Source organism: Piliocolobus tephrosceles, chromosome 10, assembly GCF_002776525.5.
Source record: "Piliocolobus tephrosceles isolate RC106 chromosome 10, ASM277652v3, whole genome shotgun sequence".
In the NCBI taxonomy this organism is placed as follows: Eukaryota; Metazoa; Chordata; class Mammalia; order Primates; family Cercopithecidae; genus Piliocolobus; species Piliocolobus tephrosceles.
Genome location: NC_045443.1, coordinates 47,246,604 through 47,264,641, shown reverse-complemented (window position 1 = coordinate 47,264,641; position 18,038 = coordinate 47,246,604). Strand labels below are relative to the sequence as shown.

Below are 18,038 nucleotides of genomic sequence, written 5' to 3'. Positions count from 1 at the left end.
ATCACCTGAGGTTGGGAGTTTTGAGACCAGTCTGATCAACATGGAGAAACCCCATCTCTACTAAAAATACAAAATTAGCCAGGCATGGTGGTGCGTGCCTGTAATCCTAGCTACTTGGGAAGCTGAGGCAGAAGAATCACTTGAACCTGGGAGGCGGAGGTTGCAGTGAGCCAAAAACGCGCCATTGCACTCCAGCCTGGGCAACAAGAGCAAAACTCCGTCTGAAAACATAAAAACTGAACTCTTACTTGAACCATGAAAGTGGAACCTTAAACATTAGAGTAGCAGGCACAAAAAGCAAAAATGTCTTTGGTCGTCCAGTTCCTGCCCACATCTAGACAGAAGCCCTGGGGGAAAAAGTGAAACTCCTCCAAAGGCTTAGGTTTGTCAAATGTAAGGGGATCACGGGCATCTATGGCTCACTCCAGCCAACAGGTGCTCTGGGGAGCTCAGATGGACAAGGAGGAAGATGACTGCCACCGACCTGTTAGTACCTGCCTAACAAGGAAAGTCGGGAAAGGGCTCTTAAGATCCAGTGGTGAAACCCAATAATCCCAACCAGCAACTAGCCTGCTTGGACCACTGGGGCAGACAGCAATCTCTTAAGGTAAGACCCTGAGGTCCACAAAAGTAGAAATCTCATTTTCCACTTTATCTCCTGTGTCTAGCATCACAACTAGCACATAGCAGGTGCTCAATAAATACTTGTCAACTAAAATGAACAAACACTACGAGCACGGCTAATGGTATTGAAGGAAGAAGAGCTCAGGGAAGAGCTCTCTCACGGTAGGTAAGAGGACTCATCCTTCAGAAGATTCTTTTATTAAAACTGGGTAACATCAATAAGGGGACAGTACAAAAAAAATTTTGGTCCATGAAAAAAACATAATTCAGTTAATAAAAAGTTATCAACAGGGACACTATGGAAGTACTGAGCTTCCTTCTCATGGTTCCAGCCAGGAGGCGGGCCAGGGCTCAGCTGCCCCAAGGTTGTCCAGTGTCAACCTTTCAAGGGAGGGAAAATGGCAGGAAGGGGAAGATGGGGAGAAAACTCTGCTGTCCCCAGTGTAGAACAGGCAGGGATTTGAGGGTGGGGGTGTGCTCGCAGGAGCCTGGGGGGGGGGGGGGGAAGCAGGGGCTTTGTCAGTTCTGTGGGTTTAGAGCCCATGCTGAACGGAATTCCCCCTCTGTGCCCAGCTGTCTCCCACCCTTGCTGTGTTGAGTCTGCGAGCCTGGGATATGCTAACTCGGGGGTAATACAACCTGGAAGAAGAATGTGAGGCTCTCCTGGAAAGATGCAAAAACCATCTCAGTTCCAAGGGGCCAAGATCACAAGGTCCTGATGCTACCTGAGGGGTCTGAAGCTTTGAGGGCAGGGGCTGGGGAGTCACAATCCTGTGAGGCAGGGAGAGGGAGAGTCACAAACCCAACTCAGCGCTATTCTCCAGCCCTAGGTGCTTTCACTCCTCAGTGCCCTAGAAGTCACCAGTAGGTGTCAACTGGGCAGACAAGGGACAGGAAGACAGGGATGGCCCAGGGCTTTTTACCCGTTTGGTTTTAGGCCTGTTTCTCCATTAAGGGATGGGGAGGCAGGGTGGAGTGAATGAATCACATCTCCAAACAACAGCAGGAAGGAACAGCCTCTGCTGGCAATGGCAGTTCCCCAGATGAGATCCCTGGGGCTCTGAAAGGGAAAGGCAAGATTTCCCCCACCCAAATGCCCGGGGTTAGGGCAGATCTGAGGGAATTACAAAGGGCAGCCACAGGGAGTGTCTAGGAGAGAGCAACAGTTAAAGAACAAACTCCAATCCTGATGTGGACCCCCACTAAGGAGTGAGAGAAGCACTGAGAGAGCAGGCCAACCCAGAGGGCTGGGGACTGACCTGGGGCTCAGTGGAGCCCAAGAACCAGGGTTTCTTTAGTGCTACGGGGCAACATGTGAAGGGAGAGTTTGTTCCAAACCTGTGGAGGGAAGGAAGGAAATTGGATTCTTTTATCAGGAAAGCCAAGATCAACTAGCTTATAGAGTGCCCCCAGGCCTGAGTCTTGGAGAAGGAGCTAAAGCTCCCAACTCCTGGGTCTCTGAAGGGCAGGATCAGTGTAGCTGGTCCCCTTAAAGACCACCTGGCCTTAGGCCCAATCCATTCCAAGCACTCATTACCACTACAGGTTCTCTCTCTAACACTATCTAGAGGTCCTATGTAGACCAGGGGAGGGTAGAGGCACATGGGAACTTTGTGGGTCAAAGGGAAGCTGGGAGTGGGAAGGGATGGGGTGAAAGAAGAGGGTAACAGGTGTCTTATGAGACAGAAATGTGAGACCCTCTTCATTCTGGTGTTGTCCTTGAACCAACAGCATCCCCTGGAACGCCCCAAGCAAGACCAAGGCAGGTGCTATGAGGCAGGCAGCACAGGGCCCAAATCGAGAATTGGTGCAGCCAAATCAGGGCTGTGGGAGACGTCCTATGTATTCCGGATTCCCAGGGCTTGCTCTAATTCTTGTCGTCTCTGCTGCACCTAAGGAGAAAACAGTGAAGGGAGTAGAAGATGAGACAAACCAAAGTTTGTATCTAACACCACTGACCCCTATCGGGGTGAAAACCCTGTGCCTTTTATCAATCTCCCCGTGCACCCCATGTACTTACCTTGGAGTAGAAGTATCGGCACACAGCCTCCTGAGCCCAGGGCTGGAAGTAGAACTCAGCTCGGCGCTCCTCCTCTGGGTTACCCACCACATCAGTCATTGTCTGAGGGAGATGCAGGGAGGGGGAAGAGAGAGGAGAAAAGGCTTGTTTCCTTCCTTCACACCCATTACTGGGTAAATTGTATCCTCCCCCAAAATGTTGAAGTCTAACCCCCTAGTACCTGTGAATGTGACCTTATTTGGAAATAGGGTCTCTGCAGATGATCAAGTTAAGATGAGGTCACTAGGGTACCCCCAATATGACTGGTAGGTTCCCTTATAAAGAGGGGATATTTGGACACGCAGACAGACACGTACAGAAGGAAGACGACGTTAAGTCACACAGAGACCACTACCTACAAGCCAAGGAACACCTGCGGTACCAGAAGCTGAGATGCACAGAACAGAGTCTCCCTCCCAGCTCACGGAAGGAAGCAGCACTGCCCACACTAATTTTGGACTTCCAGCCTCCACAACTGAGAGACAAACCTGTTGTTTAAAACTGCCCAGTTTGTGGTAGTTTGTGGTAGTTTGCTACAGCAGCCTCAGCAAACTGATAAAACACCCAGTCACCTCTGCAATCAACAAGTCATTGCCTTGTTCAGGGATCTTTCCTGGCATCCCTTTCCCCTTGCTCCTCTGCTCAGCCTCTCTAACTAGTCACAGTCAGCACAGGAGGGTGAGAACTGATGGGTTCATACTCTGTGCCTATTCCTATCTACTAGACTGAGCTTACTGTGCTCCCCTTTCTGAGAAATGTCTTCAGATCCCAAGTTTTCCATGAAGCCTTCCCCAGAGATTCTAGTTTCACTGATCTCCCTTCTCTGAATTACCTTATTGATCCTGGTCAGTCTGATAATGTCTTTTTTTTTTTTTTTTGAGATGGAGTCTTACTCTGTCAGCCAGGCTGGAGTGCAGTGGCATGATCTCGGCTCACTGCAGCCTCTGTCTCCCGAGTTCAAGCGATTCTCCTGCCTCAGCCTCCTGGGTAACTGGGATTACAGGCACCCGCCACCATATCTGGCTGATTTTTGTATTTTAGTAGAGATGGGGTTTCACTGTGTTGGCCAGGCTAGTCTCAAACTCCTGACCCCAGGTGATCTGCCCTCCTCAGCCTCCCAAAGTCCTGGGATTACAGGCGTGAGCCACCCTGCCTGGCCTGATAATGTCTTATATGGTTTACTACTTTGTATCACACTAGCCTAGTTTCCTTTTTTTTGAGACGGATTCTTGCTCTGTCACCCAGGCTGGAGTGCAGCGGCACGATCTTGGCTCACTGCAACCTCCGCTTCCTGGGTTCAAGTGATTCTCCTGCCTCAGCCTCCCAAGTAGCTGGGATTACAGGTGCACACCACCACGCCTGGCTAAATTTTTGTATTTTTAGTGGAGACAGGGTTTCACCATGTTGGCCAGGCTGGTCTCAAACTCCTGACTTCAAGCGTTCTGTCGGCCTCAGCCTCCCAAAGTGCTGGGATTATAGGTATGAGTCACCGTGCCCGGCTATACTAGCCTAGTTTCTTCAGACAGAACGTAGGCTGCTTTGAAAGCAGAGATCAGGTCTTCCACTCTGTATCCCTGACAAGATGAAGCACAGTGACAGACAAAGTACTAAATCAACACGTGATAGGTCTGCCCCCCATTTCCCTGCTTAATTGCAAAATGGGCCCTGGAACATGCTAAAGAAAAGTCCGGCTCCTCACTCCTTCCTCTGGGTCTTCTACCAGCTGCTACATAAATAAAGGAGGTGTGTGCCTCACTGACCTAAGTCCCTTCAGACCTCTCCTAGGTTCTTTACCTTGAGGTCCCTGCACTGGGACTGAAGCCAGTCATTGATGAAACCCTGAGGGTCTCTGGCAAAGCTCAGCATGAACTCCCGCTGAGTCTTCAGCTGGTTGATGGTTTCTATTGTCTCATGGATCTGAAAGGAAGAACGAAGCCCATACCATTTTCAAACTAGAAAAATGAGAAGTTAAATGGCAGGTGGTGCCTGACAACTCCACATGCCACTCCCAACCTAGTCACAGTGCTGCCCACAGCTGGTACCATCATAGAGAGTTCCAACTGCTCTGACCCTTGGCATTCTTTCAGCAGGTAATTTGCCCTTGTTTGTGTCTCTCTGTACACCCCATGTGAGGAAAGTTTTCCTTTTGGTCTCCTCAGTGCCCACTATGGGCAAAGCTACATGATGAATACTTACTCCGCAGCCCAAATGGGTCCAAAAGTGTTCTCAGGAAGAAAAGGACTGGCATATGGGGCTGTCTCATAAGCTCTCATCTCTGGGTTTTGTTCTCAACTCTTTTCTCATTCTACATACTCCTTCCGGCAATTTCTTTGACTTGTATGTCTTCCACTATCACTGACAAGGTAATGAGTCCCCAGTCTACAGCCCCGAGTCTATTTTCTATACTCCAACCAATCCAACTGCTTAAACTTGACATCTCTAAAATTAAATTCACTACCCTTTCTCCAGTACCTGCTCCTCCTCCTCTCCTCTTCCCAGTCATAGTAAATACTACTATCCACCCAAGCTAGAGACCTGGGAGGCATCATAACATTTCCTTCTCATTCACCCCTCACTCTAAGCCCAACAGTGGCCAAATTCCTTCAATTCCACTTTGACAACTCTCAAATCTATCTACTTATCTCCACCCTAACTATCGGGACTGTAAATGTAGGGCCTCGACACGTCTCACATGGATTACTGCACCAGCCTCCTAACTGGGCTTCCTGCCTCCAGCCCTGCCCTCTGACAAATTATTCTCCACCTTCCTGCAAGTGATCATTCTACATACAAATAGCATCAGTCCCTCCCCTGGTAATGATCTCTCAACACAGTCTTCAGGATGAAACATAAACCAGTCTTCCCTGAATCAAAGTTTCTTCATGATTAGGCATCTGGCTCCCTATCTAGCTTTCCTTCCCAAAACATCCCATCCCCAGCACTCTATGCTGTATCTAGCACACTAAATGGCTGGTACCTCTTTAAGACACCAGGCTCTCTCTCCTCTCTGGACCTTTACACGCCCTATTCCCTCTTTCTGGAATGTCTTCTGCCTCCTATACCCCCAGCGCCACTATCCTTTTTGCCGTTTCATTAACACCTACTTTGTCCTTCAAGATTTCATTAGGGCTGGGCGCGGTGGCTTACACCTGTGATACCAGCACTTTGGGAGGCCGAAGCGGGTGGATCACCTGAGGTCAGGAGTTCAAGACCAGTCTGACTAATATGGTGAAACCCCGTCTCTACTAAAAATACAGAAATTAGCCGGGCGTGGTGGCGGGCACCTGTAGTCCCAGCTACTCAGGAGGCTGAGACAGGAGAATCGCTTGAACCCAGGAGACAGAGGCTGCAGTGAGCCAAGATCTGTCGCACTCCAGCCTGAGCGACAGAGCAAGACTCCATCTCAAAAAAAAAAAAAAAGAAAGATTTAGTTGGGGCATCAACTCTTCCAGCAAAGCCTCCCTTTTTCCTTCGTGTTCCCAAAGCACTTTTGGCTTTATTTGCAAGGACTGTGTCTAATAATAACAATCCAGATAACAATAATAGTAGCAGAAGTTACCATTTGTTGTTTTTTTGTGCCAGATACAGACTCAAGTCTTTACATACACTCCCTCATTTAATTGTCATAGCAACCAGATTAAAATAGGTACTATGGGCTGTGCATGGTGGCTCACGCCTGTAATCCCAATACTTTGGGAGGCCGAGGCGGGCAGATCACTTGAGGTCAGGAGTTGGAGACCAGCCTGGCCAACATGGGAAAACCCTGTCTCTACTAAAAATACAAAAATTAGCCAGGTGTGAAGGTGGGCGCCTGTAATCCCAGCTACTTGGGAGGCTGAGGCAGGAGAATCGCTTGAACCCAGAAGTGGAGGTTGCCGTGAGGCAGGATTGCACCACTGCACTCCAGCCTGGGCGAGAGAGTGAGACTCCTGAAAAGAAAACAGAAAAAAAAAAAGGTACCATGGTCTCTATTCCACAAATCAGAAACCGAGGCTCAGCGCTATTGAGAGTATCCCCACAATCAGAATTCATTTGAGTCTGGCTCAAACCAGCACCAAGCACAGTACCTGACATATACTGGGTGTCGCCATATTTTGAATGAACACTAAGAATCAAAAGGAGGCCTTGAAGCTGTGATAGGGGCTGGTGGGACCCAACCATCCAGGGCACAGACCCCTACCTTGTTGTCTAGAGTAGCAATCTCCTGTTGGCTGGCAGTGGACAGCAGAAAAGAATTCATCTGGGTCTTCAAGGTGTCATCCACTTCTACATCAATGTCATAACAAGCTGTCTTTTTCTGATCATTCGGGTCAACACTGGACAGGAAACCAAAGAGGCCTGGTAAAGAGCTTGTCCCCTAAGACCTAATTACACAGGGTCAAAAAGATGACCCAGGATGAAGAGAAAAGGGGCTAAGTGCAAAAGGGCCCAAGAACTTTTGGGTGTGACAGAAATGTTCTATACTTTATTGTGGCAGCTACATGGTGTACAGATCTGGCAAAAATCTTCAAACTACACTTGCAATTGGTATAATCTGTTATATATAAATTATACTTCAATAAAGTTGATTTATTTAAAAAGTCAATGGTAAAAATTCAAGCAGTACAAAAGGTATCCTGTGAAAAGCAGCTCCTTCCTCTCCAGAGGTAATTACTGCTACAGTCTCCTATATATCTTTCTCCCTTTAAAAAAAATTTTTGGCAGCCAGGCATGGTGGCTCACGCCGGTAATCCCAGCACTTTGGGAGGCCAAGGTGGGCGATCACCTGAGGTCAGGAACATGGTGAACCCCATTTTTACTAAAAATTAGCCAGACGTGGTAGCTCATGCCTGTAATCCCAGCTACTGGGGAAGCTGAGGCAGGAGAATCTCTTGAACCTGGGAGGCAGAGGTTACAGTGAGCCAAGTTCATGCCACTACACTTCAGCCTGGGTGGCAGAGTGAGACGGTCTCAAAAAAAAAAAAAAAATTTGGCGAGCCATGGTGGCTCATGCCTGTAATCCTAACACTTTGGGAGGCTAAAGTAAGAGGACTGCTTGAGCCCACGAGTTTGAGACCAGCCTATACTACACAGTACGACCCCAGGTTCTACAAAAAATTTCAAAATAATTCCTGGGCTAGGTGGTACATGTCTGTGAGCCCAGCTACTCAGGAGGCTGAGGTGGGAGGATCACTTGAGCCCAGGAGGTCGAGGATGCAGTGAGCCATGATTACACCACTGCATTCCAGCCTGGGCAATAGAGAGAGACTCTGTCTCAAAAAAAAAAAAATAATAATAATAATAATAATAATTTTTAAAACTTTTTTGGCCAAGTGTGGTGTCTCACGCCTGTAATCCCAGCACTCTGGGAGGCCAACATGGGCAGATCATTCAAGGCCAGGAATTCAACACCAGTGTGGCCAACATGGTGAAACTCCATCTCTACTAAAAATACAAAAAGTGGCGCATGCCTGTAATTACAACTACTTGGGAGGCTGAGGCACAAGAATTGCTTGAACCTGGGAGGCAGTGGTTACAGTAAGTGAAGATCACGCCACTGCATTCCAGTCTGGCAGAGCGAGACTCTATATATGCTTAAACAAACGAAGCTGTGTTTTTTATTTTTTTTTATTATTATTTTTTTTTGAGACAGAGTCTCGCTCTGTCGCCCAGGCTGGAGTGCAGTGGCTGGACCTCAGCTCACTGCAAGCTCCGCCTCCCGGATTTACGCCATTCTCCCGCCTCAGCCTCCGGAGTGGCTGGGACTACAGGCGCCCGCCACCTCGCCCGGCTAGTTTTTTGTATTTTTTTAGTAGAGACGGGGTTTCACGGTATTAGCCAGGATGGTCTCGATCTCCTGACCTCGTGATCCGCCCGTCTCGGCCTCCCAAAGTGCTGGGATTACAGGCTTGAGCCACCGCGCCTGGCCTGTTTTCTTTTCTTTTTTTAAGATGGAGTCTCGCTCTGTTGCCCAGGCTGGAGTGCAGTGGCGCAATCTCGGCTCACTGCAACCTCTGCCTCCCAGGTTGAAGCGATTCTCCTTCCTCAGCCTTCCAAGTAGCTGGGACTACAGGTGCCTACCACCACACCCACCTAATTTTTGTATTTTTAGTAGAGATGAGGTTTCACCATACTGGCCAGACTGGTCTTGAACTCCTGACCTTGTGATCTGCCCGCCTTGGCCTCCTGAAGTGCTGGGATTACAGACGTGAGCCACTGCACCTGACCAAACAAACCTTTTTTCATTGTTTCAGAGACAGGATTTTGCTATGTTGCCCAGGCCAGACTCGAACTCCAGGACTCAAATATCTACTCACCTCAGCCTCTGGAGTAGCTGGGTCTACAGGAACGTGTCACTGTGCCTGGCTTTCTCCCTTTTAAACTAAAATTGACCCCAAAAATAAAGTCAAACACAAAATTAAAAGTGGTCTAACTTTAAGCATAGGAATACAGGACAGACCAACTTCTACTGACCTAATTTATAGGTTGAGGAGTTACTACTGCGTAAGTCATGGTTCAGGGTCTTATCTTTCCTCTTTTTTCCCCCTCCCTCTCCGTCATCTTGTAGGTTCAGGGTCAAAAGAAAAAAAAAGGCCGGGCGCGGTGGCTCAAGCCTGTAATCCCAGCACTTTGGGAGGCCGAGACGGGTGGATCACGAGGTCAGGAGATCGAGACCATCCTGGCTAACACGGTGAAACCCCGTCTCTACTGAAAAAATACAGGGCCGGGCGCGGTGGCTCAAGCCTGTAATCCCAGCACTTTGGGAGGCCGAGACGGGCAGATCACGAGGTCAGGAGATCAAGACCATCCTGGCTAACACGGTGAAACCCCGTCTCTACTAAAAAATACAAAAAACTAGCCAGGAGAGGTGGCCGGCGCCTGTAGTCCCAGCCACTCCGGAGGCTGAGGCAGGAGAATGGCGTAAACCCGGGAGGCGGAGCTTGCAGTGAGCTGAGATCCGGCCACTGCACTCCAGCCCGGGCTACAGAGCGAGACTCCATCTCAAAAAAAAAAAAAAAAAGAGAAAAAAGCCCACCAGGCGTGGTGGCTCATGCCTGTAATCCCAGCACTTTGGGAGGCTGAGGCGGGTGGATCACGGGGTTAGGAGATTGAGACCATCCTGGCCAACATTGTGAAACGCCACCTCTACTAAAATACAAAAAATCAGCTGGGTGTACTGGCATGCTGTAATCCCAGCTACTCGGGAGGCTGAGGCAGGAGAATCGCTTGAACCCAGGAGGTGGAGGTTGCAGTGAGCCAAGATTGCGCCGCTGCACTCCAGCCTGGCGACAGAGTGAGATTCTGTCTCAAAAAAAAAAAAAAAAAAAGAAAAGAAAAAAAAGTCCTTACTGGAATTAATATGGAATAAAGGAAGAAAAGCAAAGAGACTATATCCAACTACAGATACATGCTTCTTCGAGAAGGAACTTTTCTTCACTTCCTATCTGCCTAGAGATGCCTTGCTCTCCATCTTCTAAACAAAAAAGTGAATAGAAGTAATGGAATTGGAGGCTCAGAATAGAATGCTGTACCATCCAGAGAAAAGATGGCCACTGAGCTCTTCCATCAGTGAAGAGCTGGTAAATGTTTAACAACTGATCTTCCAAAAGGAGGGCAGGAGGAAGTGCCCAGATATGTGGCATTTGCTGATCTTTGGGCTTTAAATAATCTGATTTCGGCCGGGCACAGTGGCTGACACCTGTAATCTCAGCACTTTGGGAGGCCAAGGCGGGCAGACCACCTGAGGTCAGGAGTTTGACATCAGCCTGGCAAACATGGTGAAATCCCGTCACTACTAAAAATATAAAAAAATTAGGTGGGCATGGAGGCAGGGGCCTGTAATCCCAGCTACATGGAAGGCTGGGGTAGGAGAATTGCTTGAACTCGGGAGGTGGAGGTTTCAGTGAGCCAAGATCATGACACTGCACACCAGCCTGGGCAACAAGAGTGAAACTCCATCTCAAAACAAAACAAAACAAAAGGCTGGGCACGGCGGCTCACGCCTGTAATCCCAGCACTTTGGGAGGCCAAGGCGGGCGGATCACCCGAGGTCAGGAATTCAAGACCAGCCTGACCAACATGAAGAAACCCCGTCTCTACGAAAAATACAAAATTAGCCAGGCATGGTGGCACATGCCTGTAATCCCAGCTATGTGGGAGGCTGCAGCAGGAGACTCACTTGAACCCAGTAAGCAGAGCTTGCGGTGAGCCAAGATTGCGCCACTGCATTCCAGCATAGGTAACAAGAGTGAAACTTCATCTCAAAAAACAAAAAAATTGGCCGGGCGCGGTGGCTCAAGCCTGTAATCCCAGCACTTTGGGAGGCCGAGACGGGTGGATCACGAGGTCAGGAGATCAAGACCATCCTGGCTAACACGGTGAAACCCCGTCTCTCCTAAAAAATACAAAAATCTAGCTGGGCAAGGTGGCGGTCGCCTGTAGTCCCAGCTACTCGGGAGGCTGAGGCAGGAGAATGGCGTAAACCCGGGAAGCAGAGCTTGCAGTGAGCTGAGATCCAGCCACTGCACTCAAGCCTGGGTGACAGAGTGAGACTCCGTCTCAAAAAAAAAAAAAAAAAAAAAAAATTCTGATTTCAAGCTACCAACATTACATTACTGTTCATGGGAAGAGATGCACAATAACACATAAGCACATCATTATATCATATTTCCACCAGATGTATACAACAGGCAAAACTAACCTCAAGAGCACAAATACAATAAAATGAAATAAATGAAATAATGAGGAAGTAATACATTTTGAGTATATGTTACCCACTTTTAGTCTAATATATTTAATTATAAGTTTATGTAATTTAATTGTAAGTAACAGCTGTGTTTAACAACCTGTTTGCAAAATTCCTGAAAATTTGACAACTGGCTTGCGCAAACTGGTACAAGGCAGCTCCGGCACAGCACGGCCTCCCACACACAGGCCTACCTGATGACATGATTAATGATGATAGGTTCTGGTGGCATAAGCAAGGCATGGAGCCGCTGAGGGATCTCTGAAAACTTCATACGTTGAGACTCAAAGATCTGTAGCAAAGGAGAGAAGCACGAGGTTAGCATTTTGAGTGTAGCTAGTGTTCTAATGGGATTCTAGCAAAAGAATGGGTCCATTACTTACCTGCTGCAGGTACTTGTCACAGATGACAAACTCCCGCTCATGAGGGTCCTGGAGCTTATGTGTCTTAATATATTGCCACAGTGCTTGGATGATCACTGGACGAGTCTGGGTGTGGATGCCCAAGAGCCGAGCTAGGCGGGGGTCTAATTTAAACTGGGGAGGCTGCAGGGAACCAAAGGGTATAGGGGACGAAGCTAGTTAGCTGGGTCTATATGCAGCAATACATTCAAGCTATTCAACAACAATGTAGTGCTTTTTCTGGGACAGAAAAATTCTAGGAAGAACTCAGAGATCACTAAGACTCTATCTCTGTGACAAAGTGGCAAATTATTCACAACTAGACATAAACCCTTTAAAGTGAGCCCGCTGACAGGATATGGCTGTGAAAGCTGGACCCCCTCACACCACCACAGAATACCTGGTAATCCAGCATCAGTAGGACAGTACACCGTACATTCACGTCTCCCGGCCGCTTCACCTGAAAGCCATCGGTCTCCTGGGTAGTGGCGGTCCTGTGCCACTACAGAGAGGAAGATGTCAGGGGGTGCTCTCCCAGAGGAAGAGCTGGGGTGGGAGGGAAGAGCTTCTGTAATGACTGAATATTCAACTTTGATTACTGAGGCTACTGGAGAAGAGCAATAGCATGAGGCATTTTAAAAAACTGCATATGGCTCTGGGATTACTGTCTGTGTATAAGTAGATTAACCTTTTAATACTGTTTGTGGCTGCATTTAAATAAACCTGAATGTCCAGTGATAATTCTATCCACAAAATGGATAATACACATGTGAACAGTAACATAACATAGCTATCATTTACTGAGTACTTCACTATGTGTGAGAGTATTCTAAGACATTTGCCTGGATTATCTCACTTCCCAAACATCTATACAAGATAGGCACAATTATACTTATTTTACAGGTGAGAAAACGAATGCTCAGCAGAATAGAGTAACTTGCCTCGGTCAAACAGCCAGTAAGTGGCAGAGCCACCATTTGAGCTCTGGTGTGTTTGATTCTACAGTCCACATTCTTAGCCACTATACTCTACTGCTATAAAATTAAATTAATATATTTACAAGTTTCTATTGATTCTATGACTTACTTCCCTTATTAGATGGTAAAGACCTTCCCATGTCTCTTAGTAGTTGAGGTTAAGGGGCTGCAGCTACACTGGCAAAGAAAGGAGCAGGTTAAGTTCACTTGGAGTGCTGGCTGGACTGTCATTCTGGTTTTGCCTGTATCCCAAAGAATACTGTTGCTAACATGGGCTTCAAAATGGTGTGCAATCAGGCATCATAATAAAGGAGTTTTGCTGAATTGGAATGTAAATGTAAATGGAGCACAGACCAAGAGGAAGTCCCAGATCTATAATGGTAACCTTGGCAAGTACTAGTACCCTATCAGTCAATCCCTCTAATTATAGCAACTGCTACCAGTAAAAAGTATGATTGGTGCATGGATAACTACATCTCACCATTATTAACAAGCAAGACGCAGAGATGGCATGGCACGTACAAGAGGCCACCAGTAGACTTTCCCTTGAAAGAGGCGGCAGTGACCAGGATAGTAACATTAAAAAGATGGGACAAGTTAGATTACAAGAGCCCTTGGTCCTAACTAAACATGCTAGTGCCATCTAGAGGTCAACGTGCAAACTGTACACCTGGAGTGGTACTGTGTACACCTAGAGTGACCACTTTATACCTCCCCCTCTCCTTAGACATTAAAACATGGCTCCCAAGTCCATCATCCTCCAATCAGAGTCAAAACCTAGAAGGCAGAACTACTCACTTCTACCAGATGGTTGTCTGGCCCATACAGGTCTTTGTCCAGTTCAATCACCAAGGACTTAAAAAAGGAAGAGAACTTCCTCTTTTGTTTAGTGGCATCATATTTGGACAAGGCTGACTAGAGGAGAGAAAAGAAAAATCAAATTACGAAAGGCCAGAAGAAACTTCCCAAGACAAAATCCTATGAAAAAGGAACCCCAACACAATGAGAAAAAACTCAAAAAAATATTTCCTGAATATCTCTTAGGATAGGCAAAGTAGGCAGTTGCAGGTATTAAACCAGTCATGGTAACAACAGAACCCTGAAGAAGCAGCCTAGAACACATACAGGGTCACTGTTTTACCCACCTCATTTGCCCAAGGGAAATGAGGCAAGTTAAGCAAACCATTGCATATAACTAAGCGAGTTTGAGCAGAGAAAAGTCTGACTCTAGAGGGGAAATGAATCACAGGCAATAAGCAGCCAGAACAAAAACAGCTTTATTTGGACAGAATGACACCACCAGCAGATGGACCGGACCTATATAGAGAAGGAGGCTCTGACACTGAGCCCTGGTTCTCCTGCAAAAGTGCATTCCAATTAGCTTGCCTGCGAGCAGCTAAAAATAGAGCAAGAGAATGTAAGGGAATGAGAGAAAGGTGCGCTTCCCCGAGGAGCTTCTGGGTTGGGAAGTTTGGGGGCTATCACCTGTCAGCTGATGCTCCCCAGGAAGCAACAAAGAGCCTGTCAACAGAAATCTATCCTACTTAAACTATGGGGTGCCTCCAATGAAAGTTGAGAAGATGGAGATACCACAAGACCTCAGAGAGGAAACATGGCCTCAAATTAAGTGCAAACTCGACTAAAAACAAAACAAAACAAAAACTAAATAATCTACAGATACGGCTAAATTCAATGGCCAGCAGCACCAAGAGGAGGGTAAACCACAAATCAGATCCCAGGACAATAAGGCTCTCCATATGACACCAGTGAGGATCAAAGGTGTGGGGGCAAACACAAAGGACCATTGTCTTTCAGTGCAGGGAACAGCGTCCCTCTCCCTACTGGTCCCAAAAGGAGCTGTGAGCACCAGTTAGGCTTCCTGCTGACCAGACAACACTGTTCATTCCCAGCAGCTCCCACCCTAGACGCCAACCACTGTGGACCTTGAACTCACATCCTCCAGGAGCCGTCCTTCTACCCGAAGCTCCCAGGAAGCCACCGTCCCTTCCCCATCCTCGGCATCTGACTTAGCCGGATTGAAAGTGTTAGAAATGAAAATTCGCAGCTTCCGTTTTTGCTGAGGAAGGCAGAAACAGGATTGATCGTGGGGCTTCAGTGGTCTGATGTTGAAGACAAGAGTCTCCCCAAACCCCAAAATTACTTCTAACAGACTGGCTTACTGTCTACCCAGTCCCTTGGGTGGGTGGATGAAGATTCCATTTAGAAGAGGAGTACTGGCCATCAGCCTAAGTACAAGTGCATACAGTGGGATGCCAGGTGGACAAAGTCATGCAAGGTGGCAGGTTCCCACGGTAGCAGAGCAGTTACAGCAAACACATGGACAAGGGTATATTTGTAGTGCAAGAGACATCAAGAGCCCCTCCCCCTTTGCCATTCTGTTCTTATCCTCCTAATGTAATTCTCGGTTTGTAGGCGGAAGGGAGAGATGCAATTTAAATGCCAAGGAGAGTTGTGCTGTGCCTTTGATTTCTCATCCTAAGCCTGCTGAAGGTTCCTGGGTCCTCTCCTTTGGCTCTCTGCTTAGTAATTTCCTGTGTTACCTTGATGGGACGTTTCAAGGCCTCTTGGATATCTAGTCGTTTCCTCATGATAGTCTGGTCCAGTTTCCTTTCAAAAGCCAAGAGATCCATATAGGCCTGGGATTCTGGTACCAGTTCACGAATCTTAGGAACAGAAAAATTAATTGAAATGTAGGATGATTCATCTCTATACTCAAACTCACTACACTTTCCAGAAGACAGACAGCCTGGACTCACCCTTTGAGGTAGAATTTTGTCAGCCATCTTCTTTTTCTTTGCACTGTTGGGAATAAATACTATTATCAGGTTGGGACAGAACTAGTCAGAACGTGAAAATAAGCTGTCAGCATGTCCATTTATAGTAATGTGAAGGGATTGCAAAGCTTCTCTCATATCAAAGAACCACCACCAAGCATTCTCAATCATCCTGTAGCACCATCTGCTGACACAGCACCACCACTTCTTGGTTCAGGTAATCCCACCACCTGTGTACTCCCAGGCTCCCTCCCTCTCTCCCTCTGCCCCAGGATCATCTTACTTGTGGTTTCGATTTTGGACAGCCTGCTGCTGGACCTGCTGGATCTGCTGAGGGGCAGGTCTCTTGCGGGACTGATCCATCCCTGACTGGGCCAGGCCAGGTCGGACTGAAGGGTTCCCCCCATAGCCAGGGGGTCCCATGGAAGGTCCCTGAGGTGTCATTCGGCTGCCTGGCAACATACCTGGTCGCTACAGAGGGGAGAGGACCCAGAGATGTCATGGTTTCACCTGCTAAACCCCACCAAGAAAGAAAAGCAGGGAACGCCTGAGTTCTTTGAATGAAGTAAGGTTTACGGATGGAATGGAGAACAATGAGACGAGAACCCTCTGCTCCAGCAGTGACTCCACAGAAAAATAAGAGTCCAAAAGCTAAGCGAGAGCCAGATTATACTCAAATTATCGGTCTATTTTGGATCGGACACATCGGACATCGCTAGTTCCACATTTACTCTGCTAGCTACTATCTCTTTAGAAGCTGACCTCAATTTGTCAACTACACGTTCTGTGTTCCTCTGATCACTGGAGCTGCTCAAGCCCCTCTGCACTCCGGCCCTCGTATAGGTATCCCTGGACCCACTTCACCCACCCTGGTTCTCTACCGACTCCCCACGGAAACAATGCCCCTAGGAGCAGGTGTGGACGCCAACTGCCTCCCCCCCTCTTCCTGCGCACTGCCTCCCCCAACCCCCACCTAGAGCCCGAACCCCTCCCAAGGGAGTCCCTCCTACTTCTCCCCCCACCCGTCACTCCCACGTCCCCGCTCGGCCCCGCCCCCGGCCCGCGCGTCCCTCCTCCTGCCCCACTCACCGGATAGGCCGCTCCGGGCATCGGGGAGCGGTACAGCCCTTGACCCGGAGCCGGGCCCATTCGCACGGGAGGCCCCGGAGTTCCGCCCGGGCCCAGGGCAGCAGCCGCGCCCGCCCCTCCTGAGGCTCCGGCGCCGCCGCTCGGAGCCACAGACTGGAAACCCGCCCGGGCCGCCATCTTCCCGGAGCCGCCGATGCAGCTGCACAAAGAACCGGAACCGGAACTCCCCCCGCCCCCCGAGCGCCCCCCGAGCGCCCGCCTGTTCCCCCGGCCGGCTGGCCGGCACGGGAGGCTCAGGGTAGCGAGACTGTCGCCTAGAGAGGAGCGACTAGCGGAAAAGGCGTGCTGGCCACGCCCTCCCGCCTTCACGGTCTTGGAGGGAAAGCCATAGAGAAGAACTCTGGGATAGAGAGGCCCTGTGAGCGGGCGTCCCCAGGCCGACGGGAGGTAGACAAGGACCTGGAAAAGGGGACAGACCACAGCCTCAGCCACAGTCTCAACCCCGACTCGAGCCCGCTGATGAAGAGGTGCTTGGAGTAATAGCTTCATCTTGGCGCATGGCATTAACTTCCCAAAATGCTTTGATTACTTTTCGTTTCATTTTCTTACTGCTATAACTATCAGGGGTGAGGAGGGAAACACAGTTTATTCCATTTTCCAAATGGGAAAGCTGAACTCACAGGTGAACGACTTGGCAAAGGTCAACCAGCAAGTTAGCCATAAAGCCGAAGCCAAGATTCCAGATCTTCTTGCTTATAGCCCGGGACTCATTCCACAGATAAAGTGCCTCAAAAACTTCCTCACGTGGGAACTTCAACCTAACTTTGTCTCCGACCTAACCTGCTTCCGGATTATTATTATTATTATTATTGAGATGAGGTCTGTCTTTGTCACAGTGGCACCATCTCAGCTCACTGCAACCTCCGCCTCCCAAGCTCAAGTGATCCTCCCACCTCAGCCTCCCGAGTAGCTGGGATCACAGGCATGCACCACCATGCCAGGCTGTTTTGTATTTTTGGTAGAGACGGAGTTTTGCCATGTTGCCCATGTTGGTCTCGAACTCCTAAGCTCAAGTGGTCTGCGTGCTTCAGCCTCCCAAAATGCTGGGATTACAAGTGTGAGCCATTGTGCCTGGCCTCAGATATTTTTTTAATATTAAAAAATAGGGATGGGGGTTTCATTATGTTACGTAGGCTGGTCTCGAACTCCTGGTCTCAAGTGATCCGCCCGTCTCAGCCTCCCAAAGTGTTGGGATTACAGGCGTGACCCACCGTGCCAGCCTGCTTCCAGATTTTATAATAAGTTCCAGTTTGTCTTGAATTTTGACTCTGCTCTCTCTCTAAAGCATTGTTTGTGATGGGGATTCTG

At 48.5% G+C, this 18,038-nt stretch overlaps 1 protein-coding gene across 3 annotated transcripts; it reads right to left on the bottom strand.

The window, feature by feature from the left end:
* Positions 1–741: 741 nt before the first annotated feature.
* Positions 742–17,239, bottom strand: SMARCD1 (SWI/SNF related, matrix associated, actin dependent regulator of chromatin, subfamily d, member 1). Of its 3 annotated transcripts, XM_023211167.3 has the most exons (13): positions 16,671–17,239; positions 15,865–16,052; positions 15,564–15,606; positions 15,348–15,470; positions 14,741–14,863; positions 13,585–13,701; positions 12,210–12,311; positions 11,792–11,953; positions 11,603–11,700; positions 6,864–6,999; positions 4,478–4,600; positions 2,645–2,746; positions 742–2,516 (listed from the first exon to the last, which is right to left on the bottom strand). In XM_023211167.3, the coding sequence occupies exons 1-13, from the start codon at positions 17,232–17,234 to the stop codon at positions 2,463–2,465; spliced, it is 1,935 nt and encodes a 644-aa protein (XP_023066935.1). In that variant the 5' UTR covers positions 17,235–17,239; the 3' UTR covers positions 742–2,462. The 3 variants fall into 3 exon arrangements, with proteins under 3 accessions (XP_023066935.1, XP_023066936.1, XP_023066937.1); XM_023211168.3 differs by lacking the exon at positions 14,741–14,863; XM_023211169.3 differs by lacking the exon at positions 4,478–4,600 and having other exon boundaries at positions 804–2,516.
* Positions 17,240–18,038: the final 799 nt, after the last annotated feature.

What these genes read in the sequence shown, in the direction of transcription:
- SMARCD1 (XM_023211167.3), bottom strand. Translation starts at nt 17,234, where the DNA reads ATGCCATGCGCCAAGATGAAGCTATTACTCCAAGCACCTCTTCATCAG. An exon ending in CAGACAACCATCTGGTAGAA is followed by an intron (nt 12,312 to 13,584) that starts GTGAGTAGTTCT and finishes TCCTCTCTGTAG; the next exon opens with TGGCACAGGACCGCCACTAC. An exon ending in TACTGATGCTGGATTACCAG is followed by an intron (nt 11,954 to 12,209) that starts GTATTCTGTGGT and finishes GGTTCCCTGCAG; the next exon opens with CCTCCCCAGTTTAAATTAGA.